The sequence below is a fragment of the Panthera uncia genome (assembly GCF_023721935.1).
Source record: "Panthera uncia isolate 11264 chromosome C1 unlocalized genomic scaffold, Puncia_PCG_1.0 HiC_scaffold_3, whole genome shotgun sequence".
NCBI lineage: Eukaryota > Metazoa > Chordata > Mammalia > Carnivora > Felidae > Panthera > Panthera uncia.
Window position 1 is genome coordinate 20,765,803 of NW_026057584.1, and position 16,716 is coordinate 20,782,518.

The 16,716-nt window shown below is 45.6% G+C and overlaps 1 protein-coding gene across 5 annotated transcripts in view; it reads right to left on the bottom strand.

Moving 5' to 3' along the window:
- Positions 1-2,860: 2,860 nt before the first annotated feature.
- SMARCAL1 (SWI/SNF related, matrix associated, actin dependent regulator of chromatin, subfamily a like 1) overlaps positions 2,861-16,716 on the bottom strand; it is a 53,679-nt gene continuing 39,823 nt past the window's right edge. For all 5 annotated transcript variants that reach the window (XM_049614933.1, XM_049614930.1, XM_049614932.1 and 2 more), the window contains exons 13-18: positions 15,130-15,200; positions 11,725-11,827; positions 8,498-8,680; positions 7,308-7,408; positions 6,040-6,136; positions 2,861-3,163 (exon numbers count right to left, since the gene is read on the bottom strand). In XM_049614933.1, coding sequence (XP_049470890.1) covers positions 2,945-3,163; positions 6,040-6,136; positions 7,308-7,408; positions 8,498-8,680; positions 11,725-11,827; positions 15,130-15,200 — 774 coding nt within the window. In that variant the 3' untranslated portion in view covers positions 2,861-2,944. The remainder of the gene's footprint in view (positions 3,164-6,039; positions 6,137-7,307; positions 7,409-8,497; positions 8,681-11,724; positions 11,828-15,129; positions 15,201-16,716) is intronic.

Below are 16,716 nucleotides of genomic sequence, written 5' to 3' on the forward strand. Positions count from 1 at the left end.
AAAAAAAAAAAAAAAGTTTTTTTTTTTGAGAGAGAGAGAGCACAAGCGGGGGAGGGTAGAGGGGGGGGGGGGGGGGGGGCTGGTGGGAGGTGGGGACAGAGGATCCGAAGAGGGCTCTGTGCTGACAGTGGAGAGCCTGAGGTGGGGCTCAAACTCACGAACGGTGAGATCATGACCTGAGCCGAAGTCAGATGCTTCACCGACTGAGCCCCCCAGGTGCCACTTAAACACTTTTTAAAATCCCTTCCTGGACGCCCATTTTCTTTGTCCCTCTCTTTGCTGCTTGGTCTCCTTTATCTTCTTCCCAACCCTAAATGTTGGAGTGCTCTGGGGTCAGTCAGATCTGCTTTTTTCCTGAAGCCACCTTACCTGCTTGGTGGTCTCATCCAGCCCCAAGACTATAATAAACACCACTAAATCTGGTGAGGGCAGAATTCACAGCTCTTGTTGTGACTTTCCCCTGCTGGAGACTCAAATCCTACAGCCTATGGGAACATCACCACTTGGGTCTTGCCCCAAGTTGCGTTTTCCAGGAACACACAGAGTTTTGGGTACAGCGTGTTTATTAGAGATCAGTGTCTGTGAAAGGAAGGGGAGGAAACCGTGTGGCCAGGAGGAGGTGAACTGGAGCCTCAGACAGCCTAGTGCCCAGTGGGCAGTTCTGCAGCAAATACTACTAACCAGAGATGTCCAAGGGGCCCAGTGTTCATGCCCACCTTGTTCAGTCACCGATGCTGGGTGCCCTAGGAAGGGTGTAACCTCAGACAAAGTGGCTTTCTGTGGACCAGCACCAACCGGAAGCTGTGGCCAGGTGCAGGCTAGTCGTGCTCCTTGGAGCTGGGCAGCAAGCTTCCCTCCTGGAAGGCGTCTCCATCTCAAACTCAACAAGTCCATGACCAAACCCTTGACTTTGCCCTGCCCCCCCCCCTTCCCCTTCTTTATCTCCATCAGTGGCATGACAGCTTTGCACAGGCAAAATCCTAAGTCTAAGTACTGACTCCTCCTTCCTCCAATGCCTGTCCGTCAATCCAGCTCAAATTCTTTCAGCTCTACAGTCAAAATGTGTCCGATCCAAGCACTTCTCGCTTCCTTCACTCCTCTGCTCTGCACGACACACCCCGCATCGGCTGCCACAGTCCACCAGCCTCCTCTCAAACTCTTCCGTTGCCCGTTCTTCCTCAACGATGTTCTATCCACAAACTGGAGGGATCTTTTAAAAACATAATCAGATCGCCTCCTATCCCTGCTCAAAACCAGTCAGTGGTTTCACGTTCAAAATTAAATCCCGTTTCTTACCCGACACAGGGGCTCCACATCACTAGCCTCTGTCTGTCTCTACACTGACATCACCTATTACTCTGGCCACGTGAGACCCCTCACCACTTTCTAAACCTGTGCTGCCCAACACAGGAGCCACCAGCCCCAAGTCTGCTGGAAATGAGCACTTGAAACGTGGCCAGTCCAGACTGGGGTGGTGTCAAATACACACCCAGCCTTGAAGACTGAGCATTACAAAAAAAAGAAAAAAAGGTAATAGAAAGTTTCTCAGTTAAGGTTTTTTTTTAATTTTTTTTTTTTTTTTACATTTATTTTTAAGAGACAGAGCACAAGCGGGGGATGGGCAGAGAAGGAGACACAGAATCCAAAGCAGGCTCCAGGCTCTGAGCTGTCAGCACAGAGCCCGACGCGGGGCTCGAACTCACAGACCGCGAGATCATGACCTGAGCTGAAGTCGGACGTTCAACCGACTGAGCCACCCAGGCGCCCCTCTCAGTAAGTTTTTAATAGTGATTATAAATGGTGAACTGACAATATTTCAAATATATCAAGTTAAAGAAAATATTACTAATTTGATCCTTCTTTATTTTTTAAAACACTCTTTCAGATAATTATAATCATGTCTGTGGCTTGTGTTATATTTCTACTGGGTTGTGCGTCTCTAGACTAGGAGTTAGCAAACTGCTCCGAGGGCCAAGTCCGGCCCACCGCCTGCTTTCGTATGGCTTGTGGGCTAAGCACATCTTTTCATGTTTTTAAATGGCTAAAAATAAATCAAAAGAATAATAATTCATGGGGCGCCTGGGTGGCTCAGTTGGTTAAGCATCCGATTTCAGCTCAGGTCATGATGTCATGGTTCATGGGATCGAGCCCCAAGTGAGGGTCCACACTGACAGTGAAGAGTCTGCTTGGAGTTCTCTCTCTCTGCCCCTTCCCCACTTATGCTTTCTTTCTCTCTCAAAATAAGTAAACTTAAATAAAAAGAATAATTCATGACATATGAAAACTATATGAATTCGAATTTCAGTGCCCATGACAAAGTTTTACTGGAAGAAAGGCATAATCACTTGTTTCTGGATTACCTCTGGTTGTTCTGACCTACAGCAGCACAGGTGAGTCATTCCAATGGAGACAACCTGGCCCATAAAGCCAGAACTATTCACTATCTATTTACAGAAAAAGCTTGTCAACTCCTGCTCTCTGCCCTTACCTCCTTACTTTTCTTTGTAGGATGTAGAACTATTACTCCTCCTGTGATATCACCTCTGCAAAGGCACGAACTTTCTCTCTTTTGTTTGGTGAGTTATTGCTGGCACCTAGAACGCTGCCGGGCACATAGTAGGTGCTCTATAAACACTTGGTGAATTGATACATTTAAAAATCCAGATTTCAGGAGTTGTGTGGGATGCAGCTCGTTACCCAAAGAACATGAAGTATCACAACTACAGTCTGCTGTCTCTCTTTCTCAGCCAGAAAAGCCAAGCTTAAGACCCAAGCAGATCCACACAGAAAGGCCAGAAAGAAAATGCTGACCGTTGGCCTGGTCACGCGCTGGGCTGAAGACAGACGCCAGCACTGCTGTTATGTCAAGAGGAACGCAAGCTTTAAAAACAAAACACTTTATTTTAATGAATTCCATGATTTTTAAATGCCTCCCCCCCACCCCTTATAGGGGAGAGGTAAAGCTGTCAAAATTATCAAAAAATTCAAATCTCCTTTTCTTCAGGGGGCTGTCCGTCAACGTGCTTTCGTCCAGCATGCCTCCCAGGTCCTGGAAACCACTTCCAGGGTCAAAGGATTCTGCAGCCTCCAGGAGCTCCCTGTCACTTCCGTCTTCCTCAAAGGACTTCTGGAAGAAGTCGTAGATCTGCTGCTGCTTTGGGTCCTTCATCAGAGAGAGGAAACAAGCAATGAGCAGAAAAGTGCGGGCTCCAGCACTGCCCCCACCCCCCCGCCTCCTCTGCTGGGAGGGAGACACAGAGGTGGGGGCTGTACGTTTTACGTCGTCCAGTGCTGCACGATGGCCGGTGCAGCCCCAGGTGGCCTTACCGCCTGACATCTTTTCTTCTCTGCTACTCGTGGGGTAAAGGAAAAGAAAAAAAAAAGGAAGGAAAAGGAAGAAACGGTGTGAGAGCAACTGAAGAACGCACTCTCAAACTATAATATTTGTTGGAAACGTTTTCTGCCTTCTAGCTTTCCAAATCGGTATTGAAATTGCTCCCAAGCTCTCACTTCCCGCAAAGCCGTTCTCCACCAAGGGCTAATAGTTAAGTTGTAATTCAACGCCAAAGCAGTGTGCTCAGCCATGGCTTACCCCTAATTTTCAGAGTGATTAATAAAACAGACACATACTTGACACACCGATGAGCAGATTCCCACACTTGTTTCATACACCCACCAACTCCACGGGTACGCAGTCGGCAACGATACAGTGTCAGGTCATGCCCGGCAGTTACAACCACAGCGACAGGCTCGCGACAACAGCGACGGGCTCGCTGTTACCCCTCTGCTGTCCTCTCACAAGGGTGAATTCCTGACCCTGACCGTCTTTCCATCCAGAGGGACATTTCAGGATCTCCGCGGACATCCCGGTCCCATTAAACTAAAGCTGTTTAAACCAAAACCATCTCTCCTCTCAATCCTACATCCTCCCACCAGCAGCTCTTTCCGAAAAGCCCAGTTTTCATGGTTCCCCACCATTTTTCTCGTCTCCCTGGCTTGCGATCACCAGGGTGTCCCGACCGTGAATGTCCTACGTCAAACTGGCAGCCAGTCTGCCTCTCCTGTCTGTTCCCTCCGCGATGCTCCACAGGCACACCCTTCACTCAGACTGTGTCACTGGGCACCTGCACGGATTTGCAATGGCTCCCCTGTAGGCCTCTTCCCATTTCAATCCCTGGCAGGTCTCTGCCAGGCTGACTTCTGCCCCAGGCTGTCCTTGAACAGGATCTTCTTGTCACATCCTGGGGTCCCCGTGTCTACCTCACTGATGCTAAAGTAGCTTCCCTGGTTTTTCAGCCCTTTTCTAATCAGGTCTCAACCTAGCTGGCCTCTATTTCCTCACTGTTCCTTACTAGAAAGCCCTCGGCACTGGTGACGCTAAGTCCTTGAAACCTGATCAAAGAGCTCCAGATTATCCAATCAACCTGCATCCAACATTCCCTTGCCTTTCAGGACCCCAGCCTTCCCCAGGAGGAGCGATATTAAAGGTCATTAAGGTCAGCCTCACGTGATCCACATGTCTTCCTCCAGAAACAGTCTCATCGGCCTCTGTCTGAAGGAACTGCAAGGTCAAAGAAATGCTGCCCCACAAGGCAGCCTGTTCCAAGTAAAACAACTGTTAGCCTGCATTTGATTATGATGGTGGCAAGACCGTGGGCTAATTCGGAGCATGCATGATTAATGGAAGAGAGTTCCAAGATCAGATTAGTATTCTACTTCCCCTCTCGGAAGGCAGGCTATCTCAGCAAGACATAAACTCTTTTGCTTTTACCCCCTACTAGGAGGCAACGTTTTCTTTTCCTACTAGTTGATGAAATTTTCAGCCCTCTTTTAATTAAAAAAATAGATATAATTATCAATCAAAACAAATATTGATAAACTGCATTTATATTATCTCACACTTGTACCATAGGCAGAAATTCTTCACTAATTCAGAGTAAGTGACGGTAAGGGCAGTATGATAAATGAGTTCTAAATAAATTCATTCGCACCGATTCAGAATCCTTTAAAAATAAGCCTCCTTCTTTTCAAAGGGCATATGATAACCAAGGCTCTGTTAAAATATTTACCATCCAACTGAATTCGAGAGTTCTTTAAAAAGCTCAAAAGTAAGTTTGTCTTATTTATTTATTTTTAAATTAGGTGTTTGAAATTTTCAACTTATTATTTTTTAATGATTTTTAATATATTTTTGAGAGAGAAAAAGTGTGAGCAGGGGAGGGACAAAGAGAAAGAGACACAGAATCTGAAGCAGGCCCCTGGCTCTGAGCTGACAGCACAGAGCCCGATGCGGGGCTTGAACCCACTTACAGTGAGATTATGACCTGAGCCAAAGTCGGATGCTTAACCAACTCAGCCACCCAGGCACCCCAAAAGTAAGGTTGTTTTAAAATTAGCTTATTAACTGTTTCTATCTATAAGGATAATTTACACTCTACATTTAAAAATATGATCTCTGTGGGGCACCTGGGTGGCTCAGTCTGGTTAAGCATCTGACTTAAGCATAGGTCATGATCTCAGGGTTTATGAGTTCAAGCCCTGCTTCAGGTGAGCCCCGCTTCTCTCTCTCTCCCTCTCTCTCGCTCTTACTGTCTCTCGTGGGATTCTCTTTCTCTCTCTCCCTCTCGCTCTGCCCCTCACTCACTTGCACCCTCTCTCTCTCAAAAAAAAAAAAAAAAAAAAGTAAAAAATGATCTGAGTATTATTTATCTCAATAATTACATTTGAAAGGAAGCCTTTAGTTGCTAAATGAATGTAAATGAAAGATCAAATCCTCAGACTCTCTAGTCTTCCTGTCACTCAAAGATTTTGATGATTTAACTCCCCTTCTGATTCTGGGCAGTTCCATGAGAAGGAGAGGACACTGAGGTTTCCAGATGAGCTACTGAGCTACCGTAAGGCCGCCTATCTGCACGAGGCTGGAGGAAATCCCCAGGAGGCATCCACACCTCCTCTTTCAGGACCCAAGGGCTGAGCAGACAACTTAATGCACCCCCCCCCACCCCGCCCCAGTGGCAAGGAGTCATGTGCTGGTGTTACCTTGTGGAAATAATCAGTGGCTTCTGCCATTTCTGAAAAATTGGTCTCAGAAAGTCCGGCTTCACCCAGAACTTTAATCTTCTCTTGAATCATGGGCCTATTGGGGAGAAATGAGCTGCAGTGACTACAAGCTGCACAGAACCAGCAGACTGATTAAAAGGAGACCACCCTCCTTGATTTTATAGGACTGAAGCATGCTGTTTCACTTCTTTGCAACTCTCAAGGCACAAATACCCATCCAAAAATATTTCCCTCCTCTCAGCTGTGAACCAATTTAGGGCTCATATCATGAGGTTCAAAGCTCTACTGGAAGATGTAGAGGAAATATATGTCTCATTAAAACAAAATTCTGGGGGCACCTGGGTGACTCAGTTGGTTAAGCGTCCAACTTCAGCTCAGGTCATGATCTCGCAGTTTGTCAGTTCAAGCCCCACATCAGGCTCTGTGCTGACAGCTCAGAGCCTGGAGCCTGCTTCAGATTCTGTGTCTCCCTCTCTCTCTGCTCCTCCCTCTCTTGTGCTCTGTCTCTCTCTCTCTCGAGAAATAAACATTAAAAAAAATTTTTAAACAAAATTCTGAACCTGGTGCTCTCATGAGATGCCCAGTTAACAAATCCACAAATCCAAAGAATTGGGAAGCAGGGACCGCCTACACGTATGGCAAAGGTAAGACTCTGTAGTCATAAGGCTGGAAACAGAGTAGTAGAAACTAACGAGATAATCAAAAAAGTTAGCATTTGGCAGGGGTAAACGGCATTGGGAAGGAGCATTTCGGGATTTTTTGCTTGGTTAACAGACCTGAGCCCCAGCGTTGCGAATTTTACCCCAGCTCTGCTGAGGAAGCGCCTCCTGGCCCAGAGTGAGCCACTCTCTCCGATGGTCAGCAGCACCACTGGAAGATGGCCTTACTGTACCAACACGTGGCGTAAAGGGGCACAGGGGGATATCACTGTGTGTCTCAGCAGTGCTTTCATGGCTGGGACACAGTGTCTTACAAGCAAACCTGCACCTACACTTCATCACAATCGGCTCCCCCCCACCTTGGTCAGGCCAGTGGGAAAGGAGCCACACCGCCTTATTCCTCATGCACCCAGCAAGCCGTGAGTGAAGGCTGAGAAGGAGGCCCGGCATAGTTATGGTGGAAGCGGGAGGGCATCGTTCCTGGGCCTTCTGCACGGGTCCCTGAAGACACCAGCAAGAGCAGGGGCAGTTAGGAAGGAAAATACATCATTGCTATCAGCCCCACTCAACCCCAGGGGCTGGCCATACCAGAGGTAGTCGTCAGCTGTGCCTTTCGCCACGAGGTAATGGATGCTCACGGAGCTGGACTGTCCGATTCGGTGCACCCGGTCCTCAGCTTGGAGCAGCACCTGTGAGACCCGGGGATGAGGACGGAAGCGGGCGGCCCCCTGCCCCCGAGCCCACCACACCCTTCCTCCTCAGAGGACTTCACTCCGTGACCCAAGGCAGCAGGCCAGAGAGCCTCTACCTTCAAACAAGCTGTCATCCAACTAAAGAGAAAACCAAACAAAAATGCTGGCTGGGAGAACTAGAATCTGTGGCCGGACAGCTGCGAATGGACCTCTGGTACCGGGCACAGCACTAGGTGCCACGAGGGAACGAGCAGTGAGCACGAGGCCACACTGAAGGGCACATGAAGGAAGCCTGGCACACTTCCATTCTTCTCGCAGTGAAAGAAACCATTACCTTCTAAATAAACGAACACATCGCAACCAAGGGAGAGGCCATATATGATTAGGGGTAGGGCGATTTTTTTAATATGGTGGTAAGCACTACAATAAATAACAAAACCCAAGAGCATTGTTTCTATTATACAAGGCCTCAGCCTCGAAGCCCATCCATCATGAAGCAGGGCCCTCCGTGTGGCCAGTGACCCATATCTGCTGTCACAGCTCTCAGCTGATCAGATAAGGCCAGTGGGCACAAGGACCATGTTCAGGGAACACTCACACCGGTTGCCTGCCGTGGCCCCATTGGCTAAGCAGCTCACAGTGATGGTTAATAGAAGGGACCCAGGCTGGAAAGCCAGAGGCCTGGGCTGCGGCTGCTGCCGCCACAGGACCCCGTTCGGGTAGAGCTATGCACCTGAGCTACCTGTGCCCCAATTTCCTCACAGAGGGATGGATGCTAAAGTTCCTTCTAGCCTTCTAAAACTTCCATATTCCCATTGGCAAGACGGAGTAGATAATCCTAGTCCTTACGAGGCTGTCGTGAAGACCTAACGAGCCAGTCGATGTGCGAGTCTTCGTTCCTTTTACGATGGATGTGTGGGAAGTAGCAATGTGTCTACGAGGCCCCACAGGGACAGACGGAAGAGTAACTGGCGCTAGGGACAGCTGACAGCTACAGGGAACCTTGTCTGCCCAGACTGACGCTCGTTCCTGCTGCCCCACGGCCACGAGCGCGCCCGGGGAGCTCAGGTCGCGCGCGTCCCTTACCCCTGGATTCCAGAACAGCTCGGCGAACACCACCAGGTCAGCCGAGGAGAAGGTGAGGCCCATGCTGGCGGCAGTGATGGACAGCACGGCCACGGCGTGACTCTCGAACAGCTGGAACTGCCGGCACAGGTCGTCCCGGTCTGCTGAGGAGGTGGAGCCGTCGATGCGGACGTGCTGCACGTGCTGCAGGGACAGGGGCGGGGAGCAGGGCGGGCTCTTTTCACTGGCATCACCCCTAAGATCATCCAGCGTGTTGCAGGTGGTGGTAGCTCTTTCCTGTTTTATTACTGAGTTCTACTCCGTAGTGTGGACGTGCCACAGTTTTGCCATTCACCTCTGGAGGGAACCTGGGTCGGCTCCAATGTGGGACTACTACACCTGTGTGTTCGTGTGCCGCGAACACCTGCACACGTGTTTCCGTGAACACATGCGCTTTCGCTCCTCTGAGGTCAAGTGCCCAGGGGCCAACCGCTAGGCCACACGGTCCTTGCTTGTCCAGTTTAGCTTTATTGGCTTTTAAGGGGCATTTATTTTTTTCTAACGATAAACATTACAAAAAAATTCAGATATCAGTCCTATTACCGACCTATTTTTTCCAGTCATTCTTTTCTCAACGTGTATGATAACCTTTTAAACACAACGTTTTAGATCCTGCTTTTTTCTAATAAACATATTGTAAATAAACTAAACTATTAAAGTTTTCTAAAACGCAACTTATAATGTCCATATTTTGTTACGTGGCAACAGTATAATTTATCTGTTCGTGTGTTCCTTCACATTTGGCGGATTCTTAATTTTTACTAAAAAAAGGATGGGTCGGTGAATGCCCACCGACAACAGGTGAATGGATAATAACCATGGTATATGCATATGATGCAATATTACTCAGCAATAAGAAGCAATGACCTGCTCATACCCGTAATACCAGATAGGAATCTCAAAATATGTTGAGAGAAATCAAATTAAAAGAAAGAGTGCACACTGAATTATTCCACATTTATATCATGCCCTAAAAATGCAAATTAATTTACAGTGACAGAGAGCAGCCCTGTGGTGGCCTGGAGACAGGAGGGCAGGGAGAGACAGGAGAGATGACCAAGGGCACAAGGAAATTCCTGGGGCCAACAGACACATTGACTATCTTGATTCTTAACAAGCTGCACACTTTACATGTAGTTTATTCCACATCAGTTATAGCTCTATAAGGCTATTTCTAATATAAAATTTTCTAATAGAAAGAATTTCTAATAAAAATCTCTAAAACATTTTTAAAGGATGGGTTAAAATAAATCTGTTCATGGTTCTTTGCCCATATTTGGTTATTTCTTTAGACTGTACTACTGAAAATCAAAGTACTTGGGCAAAAGGGAGAGATTTAGTTTAAGGATCCTGATATTATCGCAGAATCGCTTTCCAGTAAGTAACAAATGAGGATGTCCAGCTCACTGCACCACTATCAAAAGTGAGCGCTGCATGTTTAAAAAAAAAATTTTTTTTTAATGCTTATTTATTTTTGAGACAATGCGAGAGACAGAGTGCAAGCAGCGGAGGGGCAGACAGAGGGAGAAACAGAAAATGAAGCGGGCTCCAGGCTCTGAGCTGTCAGCCCAGAACCCGATGCGGGGCTGGAACTCACGAGCCGTGAGATCATGACCTGAGCCGTAGTCGGACGCTTAACCGACTGAGCCACTCAGGCACCCTGAACACTGCACGTTTTTAAAACCTCTGCTGATGTGATTGGTTTTCATTTCTTTGATTATGAGTGGAGTTGAATTTTTTCATATCTCAGGTTCTTTTTAAACGGTCCTCTGATCTCCACAAAGTTAAGAAGCACAGATCTACACTATTATTTTTTATAGTTGAATGGACTATCATTTAGCAGTATGCCTATTGATGAACATTTAGGTCTCTATTTGATATTATAAATAATATCACAAATCTTATGCATAAATCTTTGAAATCTCATACATAAATCTGACCAGCTTGATTATTTCCTTAGGATAAATTCCTAGAAGAGAAGCTGGGAAAAATTCGAGTGTGCATTAAGTTATTGCCAAATTGTCCCGCCAAAAGGTACCAAATGTACAAAAAAAAAAAAAAAAAAAAAAAAAATAAAGCCCTTGGTTTAACCACAGTGTATATGTGTGACCGAACAGATCCATATTTTTAGGTAATTTAAATCAATTCTTTCCTTTGTGATTTCTTTCATTGTTTTTACGTTTAGAAGGTCATCCTGCATCCAATGATTAGCTATACATTCATCTATAGCTTCTTCTAATGCTTCCTGGCTTTAATGAGCTTTGATTTGTCTGAAATTTAATAAACAGTGAAGTTGAGTTTCATTTAAGTGTTCCATCCAATTACTTAGCCAATTATCCAAACTTGATCTGTTGAATAAATTAAGCCAAATTTTTGATGACTCCTTGATAGTACACTATTTTTTTTTTTTTTTTTTAAATACTAAAGGGCTACTTAACTAAAGAGTTCTTAACACTAAAGAGGGCTCTCCATTCTATTCCACCCATCTGAACACCAGTTCTGGGATAAGCATGAGTTTTATAACAGATTTTAATATTTGGAGACACAAGTCTATTAACATTGTTCTTTGTCAACATTGTCTTAGCTATCTCTCCTGCTTATTTTTTGAGACTCCTTTAGCACAATAATATAAAGTTCCCTTAAAATACCCAACTGGAATTTTTATTAGGATTGAGTTAAACCTACAAATTCATTTGGGAAGGACCAGTATTTTTACAGCCTTGTGCTTTTTCAATGGAGCATGGCCCAAATCTCTCCAACTCTTCATTGGTTTCTACACTCTTCTTGGTGAGATTACTTTTAGGTACTTTATGCTTTTTTGTGCTGTGAACTTGAATATTTACTAATTAGTTATAGCTGGTACACAAAAAATCAATTTATTTAGTGTATTTATTTGGAATCTAGGCACTCTCCTAAACTCTTGTGCATTCTAATAATTTTCCAATTAGTTGGCTTGAGTCTCCTGAATATACTGACAGCTCTGATTTTTCCTTTCCAAGGATTATGGCTTTTAATTCTACTGCCTGGCTTCCTGCATCACATCATATACAAAATTCAAAGCCAGATGGATTAATGAACCACCTCTAAAATTTTCAGAAAAAAAATAATTGCAGGAGAAAAAATTTATGACCTTAAAAAGGAAACGATTTCTTAAGCACATCCTGTGTTGAATTTCGAAGGGGGCTCACCTTTCTCTCAAGCTCTTTAGTAAGTGCATCCAGAACCACCTTATGGTGTGCAAACACTAGAAACTTCTCTCTTCCACTTTCCAGTAGGTCCAGGACGTATTCACTGCATTTGACAATGACAGCACAATGAAGTAAACATATACTTCTCCAGCTGAAATGACTTCACTGCATTTTTAGCAGACACCTTTGAGGCACCTGCTCTCTCCCCAACCCTTTCCCTCCCTTTCTCTGGGAGCTGACCTCTCAGCTCTACTGCTCACACCAGGTCACCTGAACAGAAGAAGCAAAATTAGGAGCTGCAGGGAAGCCACCTTCTGCCGTGTGCTGAAAGAGTTATTCCTTACTTTTACGTCATCTCCCGCACGCTAATAAATCAAAATACTGTTATGTTTTATGTGTCTCTGATGATGTTGCTGAAACTTTCTTACTATCTGGGATCACAGAAGACAATTAACAGTTTCACTTTTTCTGCTCTACTCTTGTTGTAATGTGTTTTCAATACAAATTGCAATGTTGTCTAAGATCTGAAAATGCCTAAGCGGGGGATTAAGGGATTCTTGACAGTAATCAAATTTCTGGAAGTGCAATATTGAAACGTAAGTATTAGTACTGAAGAGACGGTCGGGAAAAGCTCCCTAGTTCCCTCGCACATTAGACGGCAAGCTGCAAAGCCAACAGTTAAGTCAGTGGTAAGGGAATTTTTTTTCTGAGGCAAAGGAAGATGGAGTGAAGAACCATATTTGCATGCTCTTTATTCTCCCCTTGATTTACTTCTCTCTTCCACAACTGTGTTTTTTCTTGACTTCCCACGACCATCTTTAGCCATGGCCCCGAAGGAAGGCAGCTACCCTGGGGAGCTGTAGGGTGGGGGTGGTGTATCACCCAGTCAACAAACTCTTATGGCTTCCCTGGGATTAATGCCCTGCGGAGGGTTCACAATCCCAGGACAGGTCACTGTTCCCACAAGGGCAACTGGAAGGTGAGCCTCCTCGGACACAAACAGGACTCACTCTGCCCGAGGCCTTCCTCACACGTGGGTGTGTCTGGGCACAGAAGAGACATTGCCCTCCATGGAGAAGGACAAATCTCAAAGGCTTCCTCTAAGCATCTAAGAATTATTTTCAAGCAACACTGGCCAACCAGGGAATGGATTTGAGTTTAATCTGTGAATAGTTGGTACTAATAGAATCTACTTTAATTAGTTTGAGAGACATAAAATTTGCCATGATATAAGCAAGAAAGTTTATTGCTACAGCATCAAAAAGTCACAAAGCCATACAATCAAGCTGGACAGCTCATTAACAACTATAGGTGTCAGTTTTCCTAATTCCTCTCTCTCCTCTGCATCTCAGACACGGCTTTGTATTTCTACCCTTCCCAAGTCCCTAAATTGCCAGGCTGGAAATATCTGCCTACCACAATACCATTGGCTTTTGTATCAAAAGATGCCCATTAAAATGAAAACAGACAAACAACAGCAAAAAAGGGAAGAAAAACCATTAGCAGAGGAAATTGGGGTTTTAAGATTTATAATCTCATTTCCACTTACTAGTTGTATGACTCTGAGGCTCCGAGATGTACATGAAATTTACTTAGTTTCTGCATTTTGAAAATGGGGCCAGTTTCACTTATTTGACTGATCTCACAAAGAGGCTCCAAGTGTGAAAGGAGTTAACAGATGTCAAAACTGGCTGGAAACAATAAAGCACTACCCAAGTTACCGTGGAATTTTGAGAAAGTATGTACAAGGCAGGTAATAGACTGGATGTCTGTGCCCCTCCCTCACCAAATCATGGTGAATGATAACCCCCAAGGTGATGTTACTGTGGGATGAGACCTTTGGGAAGTGATAAGGTCATAAGGATAGAGCCCTCATGAATGAAATTAATGATCTTATCGAAGAGACCCCAGAGAGCATCCTCACTCCTTCTGTCACGTGAGGACACAGCGAGAAGACAGCTGTCTGGGAGCCAGGAAGACGGCACCTCATGTGCCGGTGCCTTGATCTTGGACTTCTCAGCCTCTAGAAATGCGAGAAATTACATCTCTGTTGTTCAAGCCACCCAATCTATGGCATTTTTGTTATGGCAGCCTAAACGGACGAAGACCAGATATTACCAAAGTTTATTTATGAGGTGGCTGAATGGCTAGATTTAAACTTTCTAAGAAAAATGGCTGGTTCTGTGGCTAGCACTCAAGAGACCCTGGATTTTGTAGGTCCCGAGCTGAGAGACTGAGGGAAAGGATCACACCCTTGCCATCTGTTATTCAGCAGCTCGTGAGAGATGGGGTGGTGGGGGCAATTCAGATTTGTTTCTGAGAGATAAGTTTCCAGGTTGTAAAACCACATCTGGAGTTCATTAGTTTCCTAACAGGATCATAAATGAAAAGGGCAGTGCCCAGAGGCTGAAGGAGAGCCGGCCAACATTCAGCAGTCTTTTTGTGCAGAAACTTAGATTTGAATAATGCAGTGAACTCACTCCCTTACCGCATTTAGGGGTGCAGAGGGAGAGGCTGGAGAGGCTGGGGTATCTGGAGGCTGAGTGAGAGGGTGAGGTAGGCTGTCTGTGTCTCAATTTATACACAGATCTTGGTCCCCACAGCCAAGCTGGCACCGCTCAGCCCACACTAAGTTCATTTTCATTGTAATTAAATCACTTGGACCATTATCCCGCCAGAGCCTCACATGAATGTTAAACAATAAAAAATTAGGCAAACGCACGTCATGAGAATTGCCTCAAGTTTCTACCACAGTGAATATTTGAACATGAGTGGGTTTTTCCTTCCTTTAAGAAAAGCAGACAATTTTTCAAGTCAGTGAATACATTTAAGAATAGGAATTATGACTTCAGCCTTAGTTTATAAGGCAGAAAGAAAACTCAGTGTGACAGTGGCCACTTGCCTGTATCTTTTGAGCAAGCTTGGACAGTTTGTACGACAGCCTTTCTATGTAGGTAAAGAACAGCTGAAACTTCTGTCTTTGGAGAACCCCAGAGAATCCCCATATGAGGGAACCTTCTCGGTCTTCCATTAAACCCCTAATGTTTTTCTACAGGCAAGTGACCATAGTTTTCCTAATAAGGGAAAAAGCTCCCCTTAGTGTTTGGTCAACCCCTACCCTCCTTGTAAGTGCAGCAGCTCCACTGATGAGTGGTCAAGACAGGATCTCTCAAGGACCCCAAACTCATACTGGCACTGCTCCCGGGACAGGCCCGCTTCTGCCCTGTGGTGATGAGCCGTGCTGCCCTAAGCCTTGTACGGAAGCAGCAATAATTCTAATGCCTGATCATTTCATATAGAGCAATAAAACCATTCTGGCGGACTAAGGTAATAGGTGTTATCTTTCGAAAGACGAGGGAGAGACAGAGGGTGGGAGAGAGAAGTCAGCATGTGGGGGCCACTCACATGACACACGGGATTTTCGCTTCAGCTGTTCTACTGAAGAAGAGGAGGAGGGCTTCTTTTTGCTGCCGGTTCTGTGGAAACAGAAGACTAGGTTTAAAGTCTCCCACTCCGGGAACCCTGGGAGAAGCTGACATAATCATCACCGCTCTGAGCTTTACAGACTCGAATGCCAGTTATCAGAGCCAGGAGCCCTGACTTTAGCCAAGTCATAGGAACTGTATAGACTCTACCGTGTCATTGGAAACGTGACATTTCAGGGACCCGGTCATCTCCCAAGAACTGTTGTGAGTACGAAAGCCCCTGGAATGGGGCTTCACCCGCCGTCTGTGCCGAGCTCACATGAGCGGCTGAAATGCAGTCTTGCTCAGCTATTTAAGCCATTTACTACAGCCAGTGACTTCCATGCGCCAGTGGCCCGTGCTGTTCTTGCCTCCCCCTTTCTCTTCTGCCACATCGTGTCCATACCTCAGTTTACTTCTTTTTTTTTTTTTAAAGGCTTTTCTTTTAATTTTTTTTAATGTTTATTTTTATTTTTGAGAGAGAGAGAGACCAAGCATAAGCAGGGGAGGGGCAGAGAGAGAGGGAGACACAGAATCCGCAGTAGACTCCAGGCTCCGAGCTGTCAGCACAGAGCCCAACACGGGGCTCGAACTCATGAGCCATGAGAACATGACCTGAGCCAAAGTCGGATGTTTAACTGACTGAGCCACCCAGGCGCCCCTAACTAAGTTTAATTCTATCCAAGACTTACTCAATTGATTCCAACTGGCACCAATTAGCTTATTCTAGTATCATCTCAAAACCCTTATTCACGTGTTTTGGCCTGGCTCCCACATAAGGTGATTGACCTCCTAGGAGAAGAAACCATATTTTCTTTATAGTTTGCATCTAAATAAATACTAATTGAGAATGCTAACGCAGGAGATGCACACATAGTTTCACAATGTCACAAGATAACATTTTCTATCACTCTGGGCCCCCAGGGAGGACACTCTTACCATCTTCGCTAGGGTGGCCCTCTCCTTCCACTAGCAAGGGTGGGATTACAGATGCCCTCAGTTTTTCTGTGCCTGGGCCCTGTGAGGCCGGTCACGGACACAATAGCGTCTTCACGGAACAAAGAAGTGACCCCACAGTAATAACACATATGGCCCTGAACTCGTGGATAACTCAGGAAAGCAGCCACAGCCAGGCTGTGGAGCCTGCTTGGGACTGTGTCTCCCTCGCTCTCTGCCCCTCCCCCGCTTGCTCTCTATTTCTCTAAATAAATAAAAATAAATAAACTTACAAAAATAAGTAAAATGTTACTCATTACATACATTATGTATATCTCTATATAAGTGTACATGTATATAATACATGTTTTAAAGCAAAATACACACACGTTTTATAGAAACACTACCAAATGATACCTTAAACAACGGGCACCACAACGGAGGAGGAGCTGCCTGGCCAAAACAGCTCCCCGGCTCTTAACAGCATCTTTCCTCTAGGACTCGATGAGAAGGAAGAAAGATAACCCGGAACCACAGGAAGCCAGGGGGCCACTGACAGTGCAGCGGAACCACCATCCCTCCTATGTTGTGA